The sequence below is a fragment of the Trichosurus vulpecula genome, chromosome 9, assembly GCF_011100635.1.
Source record: "Trichosurus vulpecula isolate mTriVul1 chromosome 9, mTriVul1.pri, whole genome shotgun sequence".
NCBI lineage: Eukaryota > Metazoa > Chordata > Mammalia > Diprotodontia > Phalangeridae > Trichosurus > Trichosurus vulpecula.
The window spans coordinates 2,773,976-2,791,860 of NC_050581.1; the positions used below are offsets into that span (position 1 = coordinate 2,773,976).

General features: G+C 35.9%; 1 protein-coding gene across 1 annotated transcript in view; it reads right to left on the bottom strand.

Moving 5' to 3' along the window:
• Positions 1 to 17,885, bottom strand: part of LOC118831926 (CREB binding protein) — a 169,090-nt gene that overhangs the window by 30,088 nt on the left and 121,117 nt on the right. The window contains exons 12-19 of the mRNA XM_036739408.1: positions 15,954 to 16,078; positions 15,108 to 15,296; positions 13,037 to 13,456; positions 12,258 to 12,437; positions 11,379 to 11,565; positions 6,595 to 6,713; positions 5,117 to 5,356; positions 3,709 to 3,797 (exon numbers count right to left, since the gene is read on the bottom strand). Coding sequence (XP_036595303.1) covers positions 3,709 to 3,797; positions 5,117 to 5,356; positions 6,595 to 6,713; positions 11,379 to 11,565; positions 12,258 to 12,437; positions 13,037 to 13,456; positions 15,108 to 15,296; positions 15,954 to 16,078 — 1,549 coding nt within the window. The remainder of the gene's footprint in view (positions 1 to 3,708; positions 3,798 to 5,116; positions 5,357 to 6,594; positions 6,714 to 11,378; positions 11,566 to 12,257; positions 12,438 to 13,036; positions 13,457 to 15,107; positions 15,297 to 15,953; positions 16,079 to 17,885) is intronic.

A 17,885-nucleotide genomic window follows, 5' to 3' on the forward strand; every position in this document is an offset into this window, starting at 1 on the left:
AGAATTTAACAGTACTGAAACTACAGACTGACTCACCGAAGCCAGTACACTATGTTAATCCAGAGCTCTGTGTCATCACATGTTCCCCCTCCTTCACAAAAGAGTAAATGGAATTGGGCATTCTAATCCGTTTTTTGATCAAGCACACAGCAGTGGAGGGCTAATGAAAGTGAGAACTGAACAGCCACCAAAACTATATTGCTTAAAACAAAATTGTAATTACATGTAAGTCTGAGTGATTTCAAGATGCATTTAATTAACAGACATGTTTTATGTTTGCATTGAGAGCACACTAAAAGAACTTAATTCAGCTAAACAACTGAGGGACATAACTATCATCAATTTCATTTACCAAATGGTCAAGTTGATGCACAGTAAAAAAAAAAAAAAAATAGAGTGGCCAGTGGAACGCTAGGTACTGAATTGTTCGCTGGCCTTCTTGAGTTTTCTACTTTTGAACTTGCCCAGAAAAAATTAAGATGGCAAAAAACTGAAGAAACGGACAGAGTGACAGAAGCTGAAACCTAGAAGGACTAAGAAATCTGCCTGCTGGTTTCAGGTACAACAAAGACATCTCAAAAATTTTATAATCTCTCATCTTTTAAAGTCCTAAAGGGAAGCTGCCCAGCAAGCACACAAAGGCTCAGAGTCAATTTATAAATGAAGAGCCTGAATGACACAATACATTATTTTATGAAAAGCCTAATGAATATGTACAAGAAAAATACAACTTAACACAATCTACTGTAATGTATGTGTGTATATAAGCACATAAAAGTATAGAATATATATGTTGGCATTTGAACAATGCAATTGCTTGGTGGCAACCTTGGTATAAGGGAAATTTAATTGAATACAAGTTTTCAAATGCAGATTGTTCTATGTACTTGTATCTTATTTGTATTTTCTACCTTAAAGTTGAATAAAGGTACTGATGAAGCTAGGAATCACAAAACTGCAAAGTGGAATTTGTGTGTCATTGTTATGCATCATCTACACATATGGCAGTACCAATCTGAATTACTATTAGACTTTTTAAAAAATGTCTATGAAAAAATGAAAGTGCACATTTCCATATTAGTTAATATATTAAGGGTATCACTTGATTATTTAAATCAAGATCCTCTCTTTTAATTCTTAGTACACAAAAGCTTAGGATTCAGAGAACTCAGAATTGTGAGGAATAATATCACAAGTATCTAGAAGTAATCCAAGTTGAGAATAAAAAATGTAAACATAGATAAATCTTCATTGTCTAACAAGGACATCATTTTCTGAAAAAGTATTAGACCTACTAAAGGACATGCTGATGACTAAAATGTCAACCTAATTAAAAGAAATAAATTCTATATTCCAAAAATGCATAGTGTTAAAGATGGCTTTTCCGTAAATTAGCATATCCCAAAATTTTGTTGGAAAGACTCTTCTAAAGAACTGAATAAGATAAAAGTATATTAAATGCAGGTCCTATTGAAAAAATATAACTGGGCCTTTCATAAGATTGTGAATTTGAAGGTGAAGGAGACTTTAGAGATCCTGTGGCTTTTAGAAAGAAGACAACTGAAGCCTAGAGAGAAGTGAAATACTTGCCCATGGTCAAAAGGAGGAGTAAGGAGCAGTAAAAGGATCCAAACTAATAATTCTCTGAAGCCAAATCAAGTGTTCTTGCCATTAAACTAAAGCTAGAGAAATTCTTAATAATCCTGTGCTAGTAATCTTAATCAATCAATTAATAAACATTTATAAGAGCCTATGTGCCAGGCCCTGAGCTAGGTGCTGTCAACAAATTACTAATAGAAATATTCTATTTCTTCACTATCAGTTCTACAAAAGGGGAGGGGATCCTGAATCTAAATAAGGCCAGTCTATGAAAACTGAACAAGTGGTCCAAAATAACTGTGACGAGGGAATATTCAAAGTGACTTGGGAACAGTTTTAACTTGTTTAACAAAGATTAATTTAAAAAAGAACTTAAACCATTGTGTAAATGGCTTCGGGAGATGCCTTTATGTATGGGGGTCAATCAAACCAGGAGCAGCTGAAACATTACCTGCTTGGTTTCTTTTAAATTTGCTTTGGTTTAACTTAACTGCTATTCTTACAATTTCCTCAACATCTTGCCATTAACACCTTATGTTTATTTCAAAGTACATTTGATCCTTATAAGTTATTGTTCTCTTTTTACAAAAGAAAAAAACTTGAAGCTTAATGGAACAAAGTGGTACCAGAAAACTGGTACTGGAATCCTCATCTTGTGATTTCCTAGTAGTATCTTTTCCATTATTCCATGCTGCTTTTCACATCTAAATGGAACCGATATAGTTCCAAGCTTTAACATTTGACTTTTATTGATAAAAAAGATAAAATATACATTCTGAACTCCAAAAATGGGTCAGAATATTAACAAACATAGCTGCATGAGTCAAATTTCAATTACAGTATCCTTTGATGACATACTTAGGCTTTTTCAATCTGCTATAATTTCATTTTAGTGCATAATATTTGAAATAAGTAGTCCAACAGGGCTGAGAAATATTTATTAGAGACATTCTTGTAATAAAAGTGTTTAATGTGAATTTGACATACAGCACATAGTAAGCTGTTATTTTATCTGAAAAAAAAATGTTTATGAAACTTGGAATGAAATCAAATTGACAAAAAGAGTAAATCAAAATCCCAGCAAAGGATTATTTAGCCTAAATACACTGCTCTAAATAGGATAGGAAAAGGTCCAATTCTCCAACTAAGATATTTGCTATCTTTTTTTGAGAAATTTTTTGTTATTAATGCCATTTGATATTAAAAATTATTGAAAAAACCCTTTAATGCCAAAGTCAATGCAAAACAATATTGTAGAAATGGATAGCAGAGACCTACTCATCTCTCAAAAATAATCCAGTTCTAGTTTCAATAATGGAGGTTAAAAAACTAACGGGCTGGATCTGATTTTCATTATGGACTATCACACACTACAATAATAATTAAAACACACTGGGAAATGACCTAAACATCTAAAATTAAGTGTTTGCATGTTGTGATGGTTGGGTAACAAGAAAAGTAAAAGTGTGTGTGTGTATGTGTGTGTGTATTTTAAAATTTCCCTCAAGATTTTTAAGACAATTTTCTCTAAAACCATTATATTAAGAAAATCATAAATGCTTCTCAAATATCTCAAACAACCAAAACAATAACATTAAAAGTTACTGTTGAAAAACAATACAATATTTAGATGTTTTGTCAGTGGTACTTATTAAAAATGTAATAATAAAACATACAGATTTCTCACTGAAAGACAAAGCAAGGCTTCGCATTTTTGCTTCGAATTTTATCTAAGAAATATAAAATGAACTTGACCTTCACAATAAGCTTGTTCTTTAACATATACCTCAAATACTAACAAGAATCACACACTACAAACTTTAGATTTTTTGTCTTTTTTCTTCTTAAACTACTGCATTTCAGAAAGACATGTGCCTTAAAAATGAACATGATTTTAAAGTAGTGTCATACAGTTCCACACTTAATAACTTTCGTAAGAGAAAACAATATGTTAAAGGCTACAGAGGACATGAGCTTGAATGAATGACAGTAAATCAAATTTTGAAGTGTTTTTGTCAAATGTTATCTGTTAGGCTACAAAGAGATGAGCATGCTTTGTCACAGGATCTTATTTCCTCAAAATATGCAGGAAAACTGCTGGGTGCTTACCTATTCTGATAACTGTAGTAGGCAGCATCACGAGGAATTGTACAGAGCTGCTTACCATAGCAGCACAAGGTCTGTGGAGAGAACTCATACTGCAAAACAAAGGAGAGAGAACTAAAACTTTACCACATTTACCTTCATCACATTTCTAAACTGACTTTAAAGACTGAGATGTAGCCAAGCACACCTGTTAAAATTGTGCACACTGCTGAGGAACTTTATGGAAGTGGACTGATTTAATCAGTACTTCTTAAACCGTGCGTCACAACCCTCAGTTTAAGAAGTTCCGAAGGGGATCAAGAGTAGGAGAAGTTTAAGAAGCCCTGATCTAAGTTATTAACTGCAAACAGGTGAAATAGGGAACAGGGTGAGGGGGAACAAGCATTGACGTAGCACTGAAGTAACACATGCTGTGCTCAGCACTTTCCAGTTTATTTTTTCATCTGATCCTCACACCAACCCTTGGAGGGAGATGCTGTTATCTCTATTTTACAGATGAGTAAAACTGACTCAAACAGAGGTTAGGGAATTTGTCCAGGGTCACACAGCTAGGAAGTGTGTGAAGGTAAGATTTGAACTCAGGTCTTCCTGATGATAGACCCAGTGCGCTATCTATGGTACCACCCTCTAACCCAGTGAATAACAATTAGTTGCTCAATGCTTCACCAGTTTCAAAGAAACAGAACTGGGCAGTCAAATTTTAAGATTACATTTTCTCAGATTTTTTGCCTTGATGACTTCAAGCAAACTCATCTTTTAACAAGTGATTGTCCAAATGATTTTGCTCTAATCATTCACTGTAAAAATACTCTGATGGAAAATAAGAAAATTAATCAAGCTAAAATACTGAGATGACCTGTGCCAAAGAAAACACACAAAAGACATAATCAAGAAAATATATGATGAAGAATGGAAGGAAAAACAAATGATACTAGGTGGACAGCCATAGTTTATAAGAAGTGCAAAAAGGCTCAGAGGAAGATACGTTTGTCAGATATTCTCAGGAGCACATGGGTAAGAATCACATAGGACGGGAAGTCATGGATGAGCTGAGAATGGTTGGAAGCTGTTACCACACTGATGGCATCAGAGACTCCCTGAAATATCTAAGGAACTTAAACTTTAGGATCTGGGAGGATTTGTCCAACAGTCCAATGCCCCCACTTTATAAACAGAAACTCCGCCAGAGAGCCTTGGAGAGAAAAGTCTTATTTCCCGGATGATATTCAGGTTGCAGGTAAGAAGAATGCTTGTGGATATTTTCCAATTCTCTGAGGTATGATGGGGTTCCATAAATTTTCTGAGCCAATCTAGTTAATTTTTTATAAATTTTTACCCATATGCATAAGATTGACTTTTAACTTGATTAACCAGGAAAAGTTATTTTTGTAGCAATAAATAAAAACTGTACCTTGCGTCCACAGCAGTATCCAAGGGACTGCATGACAGGGTCAATTTCTTGTTCGAAGACCTCTGCAAGTTTAGTACAAAACTTATAGACTCTGGAAGTCTTACGATTGTAGAGCCAGGCATTGTTAAACATTAACCAAACATCATCCACATATTGCCAAGGCTCTTGGTACTGCCCTGTATCCAATTTCCTCTTAATGGTGGAAAGATCCATAGGGTTCTTCACAATGTCAAAATAATCCTTTAAAACACAAGAAAAATAATCCCCTCTTATTGTTATCATATGGCATGACTCCAGCATGCACATTAATATCCCTAACATGGAAGGCAACAATGAAAAACTAGACTGTATTAAATGGGACTTTGAATAAAATAGCCATCGTTGGTGGAGTTCCCCCAAAACCTTTCAGCAGATTTGGGTATTTCGATGTCTGAGAGACACTTGTCCGTAGTTCTAGAACAGTTCCAAATGTCTATTTCCCCACCGAGGGAAAGAAGGAGGAAACAAGCATTTATTGAGCAGCTATTATGTTGCAGGCACTGTGCTAATCACAAAGATAATATTACAAACATCATTTCATTTCATCTTCACAACAATCCAAAGAAGAAGTAGCAGCTAGCATCTCCATTTTACAATTGAGCTGCGGCAGACAGAGGTTAAATGACTTGCCCAGCTATTAAGTGTCCAAGACTGGATTTTGTTCTAGACATTTTCATACTTAGCTGTCAACAATGCAGTAAGAAAAAAACAATTGTACTTCTGGTAGAGAGGGAAAACTGTGTCATGAAAAAAAGAACGAAGAAAACAACGTTAACTTTTACCGTAAAAGTGAAATATCTACCAGACATTAGAGTGTAACACTTTCATTTTAGTAATCACTTGAAAGTAAAAATTAGACTGAAAATGGAAGATTTAAATAAAATTAATAAGCCTTTAATTCTAAACATTTCATCAAGTAAACAAAATAGTCAAAGTAATATAAAATCTCCTTTTCACATTTTATCACAAATGAGACATTTGCCAAGAGTCTTAGCATAGCATAACAGGATGCTGTGGTAATAAAAGACAAATTGGAATGTCAATACCACACTAGTCACTCTTTAGAAAAACTTGATTCACTGCAGAGAATTTACTACTAAATACTAAAAGTCTCTCAAAGTCATCACCCTTTTAAGGAGGTACGATTCCACTCCATGAAAAAGGAAGAGAACATTTCAAGGAGATGCCAGTGTATTTTGACTCAAACGAATATCAAAGTTTAGAAATACTCCACTGAAAAACTTTCTAATAACATTAGGAATTAGTTGAAAAAAGTAGAGGGTAAAGATTTCATTTTTAAACTTCTTAGCAATTTTAGATCACCGTAAATAGAACCAATCATAAATTCCATACATTAAAAATTAAAAGGAAGGCTACTTCTTAATATCTACTTGAAAAAAATTCTTAAAAGTGAAAATGCATTTTTAGTGTCAACTCACTGGAATTCCTAGGAGCTGAGGATCCACAGGCTGCCTAAAGGGTAAGGACTCTGGATCTTGTCTATATAATGCTTCTAATGTAGGCATGAGAGCCTGTCGCAACTCTTCTGGTTTAAAGACTGGTAGAAAAAAATGACAGAAAAAGTAAATGTTGAAAAAAGTTTTGCTTAGAACCTTAAGATTAAATCATATTGTGATAAAGCCACTCAATTAAACAATATTTTCAGATACTTAAATGGTTTAATGAAATGATTATATAATGAAATAGTGATGATATAAAAACTATAAATTCCATTCTGGAGCTTCAATTCAACCTTCTTATAACTACTTCTGATCTTTAAAAATTGTACCTACGTCATGATGTCAAAGGCAGCACAAGTTTAGCAACTCAATAAAAGATTCTCACCGTTCATTGTTTACTGAAGTAAAGAGAACATCTGCTAAGACAACATTCTGGACCAAAATGGGTGATAATTAAACAAACTTCAATTAATCAGAGATCTGGATGGGTCCTTAAAAGCTTCACTGAGAAGGCTTTCCTGTCTCTAGGAGTTGTTTAACCTAAACTACCATATACAGATAACTTTTAATTCTAGGAGAATTTGAAAAACACTAAAGCTACAAAAAAAATTTGGCCAGTAAAGATTTTTATAGTTTTACCTGTTGTTACTGGTAATTTCTGTCATACTGAGTTTTTCTATTTTCTTTTTCTCTCTTTTTTTTATTTGGAGGGGGAGGGCAGGGCAATTGGGGTTAAGTGACTTGCCCAAGGTCACAAAGCTAGTAAATGTGTCGAGTGTCTGAGGCTGAACTTGAACTCAGGTCCTCCTGACTCCAGGGCTGGTGCTCTACTCACTGCACCACCTCACTACCCCGAGGTTTTTCTATTTTCTATGACTCTTCCCCACATAACTAAGAATATAAACACCTGCCTGCACAAAATGCAGGCAAAGCTGGTTTAAAAATTCGGGTTCTTTTTTTTAATTTATCAATTTATTATCAGTTTTAGTTTACAACACTCAGTTCCTCAAGTTTTTGAGTTTCAAATTTTTTCCCCACCCAAGACAGCATGCAAACCGACATAAGTTCCACATATACCTTCACACTAAAATGGTTAAGTTGCAAAGAACTATAACCCATGGAATCAACCATGAGAAAGAAGAAACAAAAACAGAAACAAAAAAAGAGAGCAAATAGTTTCCTCAATCTGCATTCAGACTCCGTAATTCTTTCTCTGGATGTGAATCGCTTAAAAATTCAGATTCTTGAAAAAGTAAACCAAGATACCAGAAGGAGGGCATATTACATCTGTTGGCATATTGCACAGGAAGGCAGGCCCATTTGCCTTAGTCCCAAAAGGGTTATCTTGATCTTTTCTTTGACCTTTGGTAACCATTATGTGGGGGTCAGTGTTTATATGACATAAGTCAGTAATCGAAGATAATCCAAAAGGTTCATCACACTATCTTTGGTAGGATTATGCGAAGTAGTGGAAATGGAACCATATGATGAAGACATGGGTTAAGATCTGCATCTGACAAATTCTGGCTATGTGACCCTGGACAAGCCACTTAATCTTTAAGTGCTCCTAGAAATCTAGATTATATATTGCAGAACAGGTATGTCTCTTTGTATGGAGTTTGCTCAGCAAGACTGGAAATCAAAGGTCTACACTCCTTGCCCATAAAGTAGCACCTCTTACTTGTTTGCTGAGACTGGATCACTCTATCTTGCTTGAAGTGTGGCAGCTGCTCAAGTGCCAATCAGGACATGTGACCTGCCGAATGTCTGAACCAGGCTGCTTTGCCTCTCCTTTAAGGCAATCTGGGGGCAACACCATACTGGGGGCAAACTTCTGAGGACACCCTCAAGAAACTTAAGTGATGACAGCTCAGAACTTCTCAGCTCAAACAACCCCCCGACTTCAGCCACGCAGGAGGGGGAAGCATTTATTCAAATGCTTACATTACCTGATAGTGAAGGTGTGATACCTTATGTCCTATCAAACACATTCTTGATTCAATCTAAACATTTAAGTTTTGAACTACACATCACTAACTTTTCCTGGATGGAAATAATGAAGCATCTAGTAACCTTAAAAATCTGAAGGCAGATACCCAGTCACTTATTAACTTTTTCTTCCTATTAGAACATAGTTATTACCCAAATATAATCCAGAATGCTTCTATTTGAAATACGAACAAAATTAAATTTGATTGAAATTAAGCTTAAGGACTTTTCCTGTACCATACAGATCAAATATAGACTGTGCTTTCCCTTTCCCTATCGATCCTGCCCAAAAATGGACTTGTATAAGAAGTTTATTTTTTTTAGTGTATTAAAATATATTCTTTTCCATTCAAAGATTATCTATGTTTGAAACAATACAGTTTCTAATCACCATGAACATGAGGTATAAAACCTAGCCTAATGTTAATTCACTGATGTACAGAGGGATCAAATACAAAAGACTTCATGTAAAATCATATTTGTATGAGAGCTGTCACTTCTCAATTCAGTAGGTATTTTTAAAACACCTATTGCATACGAGGCCCTGTGACAGATACGGAGGATGCAAAGAAAAAACAAAATAAAATAATCCCTACCCTCAAGGTGCCTCCAATCGAGGGAATAAGGAGGAGGGAGCACAAAATATGCATACACACTCCCTCATACTTCCTCGTGAATTATCTTCTATGTGTCATGGGTAATTCAAATACTTTCTTGCCATATAATTTCTAACTTTATTTATTTATTTATTTATTTATCAAGTTCATTCCTCAAGCCAATTCTGTTTGGTAGGACTTCCTGATTCCTAGCCCAGGGTTCTATCTACTCTACTACCTAACTTCCTCTGAACGGAGAGACTAAAAAATAATGAAGAAATGAGGAGAAAGAAAGGTTTGGATGTTATATTAGCTAATGATGAGGTGCTATATGTGTGGTATACATGACACTACTATATAAAGTTCTAGACAGTAAGCATGAGATTTTGTTTTCTCCCTAGGAAAGGGAGAAAAAGAAACTTCTAATAATATGTCACAAACGTCTCTAAATATAGCCCTCACTTCCAAACTCCAGTTGATTGGTTGGCCCTTAATAGATGCTCATTCATCCATTCAGCAGATCACCTGAAATTTCACTGCTATGTTGACTGATTCAGTTTTTAAATTCAACACCTTCTCAATTTTCTCAGCTGCTCTTTCCCATCTGAGGGCTGGAGAGGGGAGCAATAAACTCCTCCCAAAGTCTTCCTTTATCGAGGAGGCTCAGAACTTTGCAGGAAAATCTCTATTTTCCTTCAGCAGCTTGCTGCCTTTCTGCACCATCTTTCCAGCCCTTTTTCTGCCTTCTTTTGTGTTTTGTCTTCCCCCATTAGACGGAAAGTTCCTTAAGGACAGGGACTATTTGTATTAACGGGGCTTAGCATGGTGCCAGGTTTAATGAATGTCTGGATGAACTGAAGTCATTACAACTGCTCACTGACATTCCCACTAGTTCTCGTAATTCAAACTCATTATATCCAAAATGACCCTCACAGTCATTCCCTCAAACCCTCTCCTGATTTAACTATTTTAGTCAATGGTATCATTATCTCCTAGCCATTAAGAATTAATTACCCCAGAGTTATGTAATTCCTTAATTTCCTTGTCTCTCTTACTTAGCCACCAAGTCCTCTAAATTTTTTCTTTGAAATGAACATTCTATCTACCCAATCCTTTCTAGGGTCACCCCAGCTTTGATCACTCACCACATGGACAGGTTGTTCCCACAGGTTCTGAAATGGTCTTCCTATCTCTAGTTTTGTTTTTGTTTTTTTTTGCTTTCTTCCAAGTCAAATACATGTTACTGCCAGATTAATGTTCTGAAATTTAACTTTGATCAGGGTATTAAAGGGTCTCCACTATGTAAATGATGGAATTCAAATGTTTAGTCTAGAACTTAAGAATCAACATTCAGGACATCCTTTTTTAAACCTCCTCCCCACTACTCCGTGAATACTCTGTTCCATTCTAACCACTCTAACTTTTCCTCTTCTCCTCTGTTTCAAAGATTACCTATTCTGAAAAGAAAGCTAAAAAGTTAACTCCTTCATGAAACACTCCCTGACAAATCTAGCCAAACGTGATTTCTCCCTTTTCTGATTTCCTATAGCACTTATTTTTTGGTATCATATCATCCCTTATGACATCTTTTATATTACTACCTGACAATTTTTTAATGTCTGTATATCTTATCTCCCCAGCTGGATTATAAATACCCTGAAGGGAGTGACTGTATTATTTTTGTAAACTCTTAGTGACTAGCACAGTGATTTAAAAATAACACGTTAAATAAATACATAATAAACAAATAAATGCAAATGGCAGTATATGGAAGAAAAGGAACTCCACCGAATTCAATGAGAGGTGCTCGTTGCTTGCAGGCAGTCAATGAACCACAGATAATCTGTGGTAAATGAAAAGGTATTTCTCTCATGAGGAGAACAACTGGTTGAGATTAGCAGATGTCAAGATGTGTTTTCCATGTGGAAAATGGTAATAAAAATAAAGAAAACAACTGATTTCACTTCTCTACCATGTATATTTTCATTAACAGGGTACAATTTAGTTCTTTACTTTAGTGTATTACCTATTTTCATTAATAACAACCTTCTAGACAAACAAAGTTATCAAGAAAGAGGGGTGGGGAATGGGAGGCGAGGGCTTGGACAGATTTCATTTTCCTAGCTTACAGAACAGTGTGGAAATGCGATTCAGCGCACCATATGTGAATCTACCTACTCTTTTTACGAGGCTGAGAAGGCGATGTGGACTGGGCAGTTGTGCCACTGTTACTATTCTCCTCTTCTTCCTTAGGTTCCACTTTTACTTCTGCTTTCTTTTCTTCTACCTCCATCGGTTCCTGTTTAGGTTCTGTTACATCAGTTTCTTCTTTTACCTGGGAAGACCCTTGCAAATCTTCCTCCATCTTGAAAAAAAAAAATTGAATTGTGAAAACGAAAACTGAATTTGAAACAGATTTTCCAAAACTTACATACTTGTAAAAACTTTTATCCAAATAAAAATTTTTCCTCAAGTCCTATGTCCCCATAATCATAGGTAAAATGTATTTTGTGGTGAGGATATAATGCATTACATTCGTTATAATGTGATATCTTACCTGGTCCTAGAGGTCTTAAGCAATTACGTGGGTCAACTCCTAAAATTTATGATACTCTCTAATTTCTCTCAAGACCTGGTACTAAATTATTTAAAATGAATATATGCTACTCAATTGCTGCTATTCAGGCATTTTTAATGTGGAACAAAAATATATTTTATTAACAGACACATGGTGACATTGTCTGCTAGTTCAGGATAATAACAGAATATACACTCCAAAGTCTAAATTGAAAGGGTTGAAAATAAAAAAAAAGAGGAATAATGAATTACTTTAAGTTAGAGCCTGGCTTAGACTTCAAACTGGAAAATATAGTAGCCATGTAGTAAAATTTTAAATTCTATATTATTTTTAAATCCTTATTTTTACATAAATTAAGTGAACTAAATTAATTATGTAGCTTCAGTTAATAAGCTTTTACTGGACATTTTAATGAGTTTATTATAAATTCTGATACCACATTATACCTACTAATTTAATTGCAAAGAAGCTATACACACCTCAGTTCTAGATTCCCCCTTTGTTTCACTAGGATCAGGCTCAGTTTCTTCAGGTTTGCTTTCTGTTTTAATTTCCAGCATTGGTGCATCAGGCCCAGGCTGTTGGGAATTGGTTTCAGCACTAGCCACAGAGGCTGGAGTGGGAACTCTATTTTCAATGCTAGCGGCTGCCTGGGAAAGCTTTGACACAAAATATATAAACTAAAATCAGAAAATAAATATAATATTCACTTATCCTTGGAGAACAAAATGGAGATAAAGGTGGCTCCAAATTGAGCAAGGTACACATTGTATATCCTCTTAATGATAGCAGATACAGCAAAACAGCTATTTTTACCAATCACCAACTTTTCAGATTAAAAAGCTGAGAAAGAGAATTTTAAGTCAGTAAAAGTTATCAAGAGTCAAGAAAAGTCTAGTATTCCTGACTGAGGCTCAGATATGAACACAGAGCCAAATGTAAAGCTTCCGTCTGGCAGACACACTATATTACATGGTTCTGTGCAATCATATTAAAGGGAAGGTACTGTGGGGTATAGGGGTGAAGTGTTGAGAAGTGGCAGTTGTGTCAAAACAAAATTCAACAATATAAAAACACCTTTAAAGTTATAAAAATTTTGTGACATTGTCAACCACAGAACTAGCTACCTCAAAATGAATTTCATCCAACAAATCAATATGGAATGATTCTCTTTATTAGTGAAGATTACTCTTTATATAGAAAATTTGTTTCTTTAGTCTTTCTATATTTGGGTGATTTCAAAGCATATGGTACTCACCGGAGTGCCAGGAGGTTGGGCATGCACAGATGTTGGCTGCTGTTGAGATGGCTGTGGGGTGGGCACAGACTGAGGCTGTACAGGTGTCTGAGGCTGAGGTGTGACTTGGACCTGAGCTGCTGCCTGAACTGTAGGAGTACTTTGTGTTTGGGTAGCATTAGGTACTGAGCCAGGAGTTGGGGTAGGTGTCTGTCCTGAAGAAGAAACTGGTGTTGAAGGTTGTGTAGGGGCTGCAGGCTGAGGAGGAGTCATTCCAGGAGGTGTCTGATGCTGGATAGGTGGCATGCCAGCTGTTGTAGAAACTGGAGGTGGAGTCTGATGCAAAGGGGACTGGGTTACTGGTGTACAAGGTAACTGACCACCCTGTGGACCCAGGATATTCATGGTGTTGGGAAGAGCAGTGTTGGGTACTTGTCCCTGCTAAAGAAAGTAGAAGATGTTAATACCTTTTGTCTTCCAAAGGGACTTTACAGATGAAATCATTTTACACAGGAAGAAATTGAAGACTAGAGAAGTTAAGTGATTTTAGATGAAGCAGGCACAATGGACTGTACTCAAGAGTCGGGAGAGCCAGGTTTGATGATATCTAAAAAATTGAATAGCTGTCATCAGGGCTAACCTACTTAACGCCCCTCACAAATTAATCTTCTTCACATATAGATGAGAGGATATATTACTTTACCAACCTCAAGGGATATGGGATACAAATGTTTTGCAAACGTTAAAGTGCTATGTAAATGTGAGGAATTATTACTTTTCTTCTAAAGACACCTAGTGCATGGGTGGCAAATCCCTGGGATTATAATCCTGGTCTCTGACTTCTAGCTCAATGTGCTTCCTGCTATGATACTATATATGGAAACAAAAAGGAATTAAACTCTGGAAAGATAGAAGTTCATGTCTCAAAAAATACAATTATATTTGTCTTAAACAATAGTAAATAGAGAAAAAGGAAAAGTGGCACGACTAAAACTACTTTTAACTCAATGTATTGCACCAGAATAAACCAGTTATCACTAATTTAAAATATTACATAAAGAAGTGCTGTCTGTATCAGAAACTTCTTCCCTTAGCAGTAAAAACTTTTAATAATCTGGCTCCTTTCTATCTATCCAGACTTACCTCAACCTATTTCACACTTTGTTTTCTTGGCTTTGGCCAAAGTGAACTACTTGCTTTACCCTGTACCCATCTCATACTTTCCAACCTGCATCATTATTCAGAATTCTCTCTACCTAGAACATCCATGTGCTCCATGTCTGCCCTTTAAAATCCTATGCATCTTTCTATATCCAGTTCAAAATGTCACTTCCCTCTCCTAGGGTTCCCAAAGCACTCTGTTTGCACTTTTATATTCCATTTTGTTTTAGAGCTATGCATGTGTCTATGTATCCTGCAAATCCCTTGCTAGAACATGCTCAATGAGGGCCATAAACATCCCTTATTTAACCTGTCTCCCACAGAGCCTAGACTGAAGTGGAATAGACACACACACAAAAAAAACAAAAAACAGATCCACTCTGTGTGGAATTAAGGGTCTCTTCTTCACAACTGTTCATTAACTAAAAATTTGCCAAGATCAGAACTGAGCACCTGACAAAGATTACATTTTGCTTTTAAGCTTCTCCTATATTCCCAATTAACCTCTGCCCGTCTTAATCTACTGGAGAAGGAAATGGCAAACCATTCCAATAGCTTTGCTGAGAAAACACCATGTACAATATGGTCCAGAGGGTCACAAAGAACCAGACACAACTGAATAACAACAACAGCCTAAACATAGGCTGCTTTCACATAAAGTTTCCCTAAAACAGTATTATATGAAGTTGACCCATAAACAGGTTTTTAACAATTCAAGATAAGTAACAAAATTATTCATTGAAAGTTTGTTCAATTTAATATTGAATAAACAACTAAGTAAAACAGATAGAAAAGTGGGAAAAAGAAAGCTAACAAACATATGTTTTAATGATACAATCTCCAAAAAAAGAAATGAGATTGAAGGAAATAAAACTCAACAGGACCTTCATCTGAATGTACTTAAAAACCCACAGGTTGTAATTCATTTTACCTGTGCTACACCTGCTTGTGCTGTTGACTGACCCATTCCTACGCTGTTGACATTCATAGCCCCACCAGAGGATGGAAACTGATTTTGTGGCAAGAACTGGCTCTGAGCAGGAGCCTGACCCATCATGTTATTGGAATGAGCTCCCATCATGTTCTGTGGTTGAGGCATCCGGGAAGGAGACATTGCCATCTAGAAGTAAACAAATAACACATTACAACAGCTTATAAGAAAAATTCCAAAACACATTCTTAACAGATTAAAATTTCTCTTTTGATCAAATTCATTAGAATCCTGGAATGTCAGAGCTGGAGTCTTGAAATGAATACTCATTATATCAATGAGGAAACTGAGGCCAGTGATGAAAAGGGACTGGTCCAAAGTTAATTGGAGTTGGTGACGGTGCTGGAACTAGAGATGAACATCAAACTGTGATTTAAAATTACAAACACTGTTGTAACTCATTCTGAGTTATAATATTTAGAAAGCATCAGAGGAATTTAAACTTTTCAGTGCTAACATTTTCTACATATTCATTTATTCTAGTTATATATGAAAAGATTCTCATTTCTACATCCACCTCTTATATTCCCATGAGGTTCAAAGTTCACTTGATTCTTTAATAATAGTGAAAATATTTTAGTAAGAGATCTTACTAGGACCAAGACAATCAAAGAGCTGGCTTTAGGGAAGTTTAAACTGTCTTAAATTCAAAGGAATAGGAGTCATATGTTCCTTAAATAGTACCTAAACTTTTCAAATACTTTTTAAAAAAAAATTAAGGAAATTCAAAGTTTATTTAATCAATATGGTGAAAAAGTAGGAACGTTAAAGAATTCTGATACAAACCGCTGGAACAGAGCCCATGTTGTTCATCTGGACAGGGTGATTCATTGGGGAAGCTGCCCGAGGTCCCATGGGTGCTTGTGACATCTGAACATTTCCTATGGACAATGGATTAAATTGATTCATTCCTGTAAAGATGCACCAAAAACAGATTAGGAAATACATCAATATGAAAATAATCTCCTGTATATTTCCTTCTAGGAATAAACTCAATAGATAAGCAAAATAAAGCATGAAATGGTCATCACTCAACCTAAATTTCCCTTGTTGTCCAAGAATACTGGGAACTACAAATTTATGCTTAAAAAAAAAAAGATGGGGAGAAGAGAAGGTGGTGATGGAGAGCTGTACCTGATTTTTCAAAGCTTCCAAAATGAAGAAAGTACAAGAACTGTGGGATATGATCTTAAATCACAGAGGAATGGGCAGGGAGGGACAAGAAAAGCAGGGAGAACAGTGAAAAATTAGAGCAGCCGGTGAAAAAAACAGAATAAACCTCCTGTGGGGAAAGAAGTACTAGGAAAGAAAGGGAAAGGCATTAGATGGGAAGTAATGGAAAAGAGAGGAAACACTAGTGGAAAAGGAACATAATCTGACAGAACAATATCTGAATGGTTTGGGGATAGCTGGGGATCAAATCTACGTCAAAAACCTCTGAAACCTAAATCCCATCTACTATAATTAGGTCTTCAAAAACAGGTGACACATTTGCACCTGACTAGATGCAAGGTACCGTGCATGTGTTCAGGACACAAAAACAAAAATCTCCGACCTTTAGAAGTTTACATTAAACTAGGGTGGTGAAGAACATGTACTAGTTAAGTAAACATAAAGTATACTTGAGTAATATAATCCAATTTCAAGAAGAAGAGAAAGCTAGGGGTTGTGAATTAGTAAAGGGTTGGTAAAGCAACTGTATTGTGCTTTGAAGAAGCCAGAGATTCTAAGAAGTGAAGGTGAAGAAAGCACAGTGATTTACACAATGGAGACAGCCTATGCAAAGTTACAGGAAGCGGTGGGGATAGAAAATCAGTTTTTATGTGGGCAAGTTTGACTAAAACAAGAAGGCAAGTCAAGAAGTATTTAGGAAGTGCCTACTTATGTATTATGAACTGAGCTAAGGGAATTAAAGTATGAGTAAGATTGTAAGATAGGTGGGAGCAAAACTTTGGAGGGTGTTAAAGGTCAGCCCAAGGAATTTGAATTTTAACCTACCAACAATTGGGAATTTTGAGTAGTGGAATGACACGGTTAAATCTCTGCTTATGGATTATCAATTTTGCAAATGTGCAGAGGATAAATTGGAAAGGTGGGAGAATGGTAAAAGAACAATTAGGGAGCTAGCGCAACACAACAGGTGAGATGCTGAGGACGAAGATTATGAGTCAAGAGAAGGGGCCACATCTGAGCGATACTGTGGACGTAAAAATAACAATATTTATCAACTGACCGGATACATGGGATGGAGGAAAAGAAGCGGATGAGAGAGAAAGAATGAGAGGAAAGAGATAAGGACCCACCAAGGATAACTGCAAGAATGATGGTGTCTTGAACAAAAACAGACAAGTCTGAATGAGTCTGAATTCTGACATGGAGGAAAAAAAACATTTCTCATGAGGGAGCTAAAGAAGGGGATGGAGTTACAGAGGTAGCCTAAGGGTGCAGGTCAAAGTAGCAGCTCTGATTTTTAAAAAAAAAAATTACGTTTTGCTTCAATGAAGGAAGTACTCAAATTGATGAGATCTCTTATCCATTGAAGTATATGAACACCAACAGCAGCTAACAGAGGATAAATGAAAACAGTGGTATGGGGCCTCTAAAAATATTTTAGGTATTACTAAAGGTCACAACGAAATGAGGCTGACAGTGAATGCACAGAACACGAGGGCTTTTGAAGCTGTATTGTGAGGAAAATGAAGAGAAATAAAGAGACAG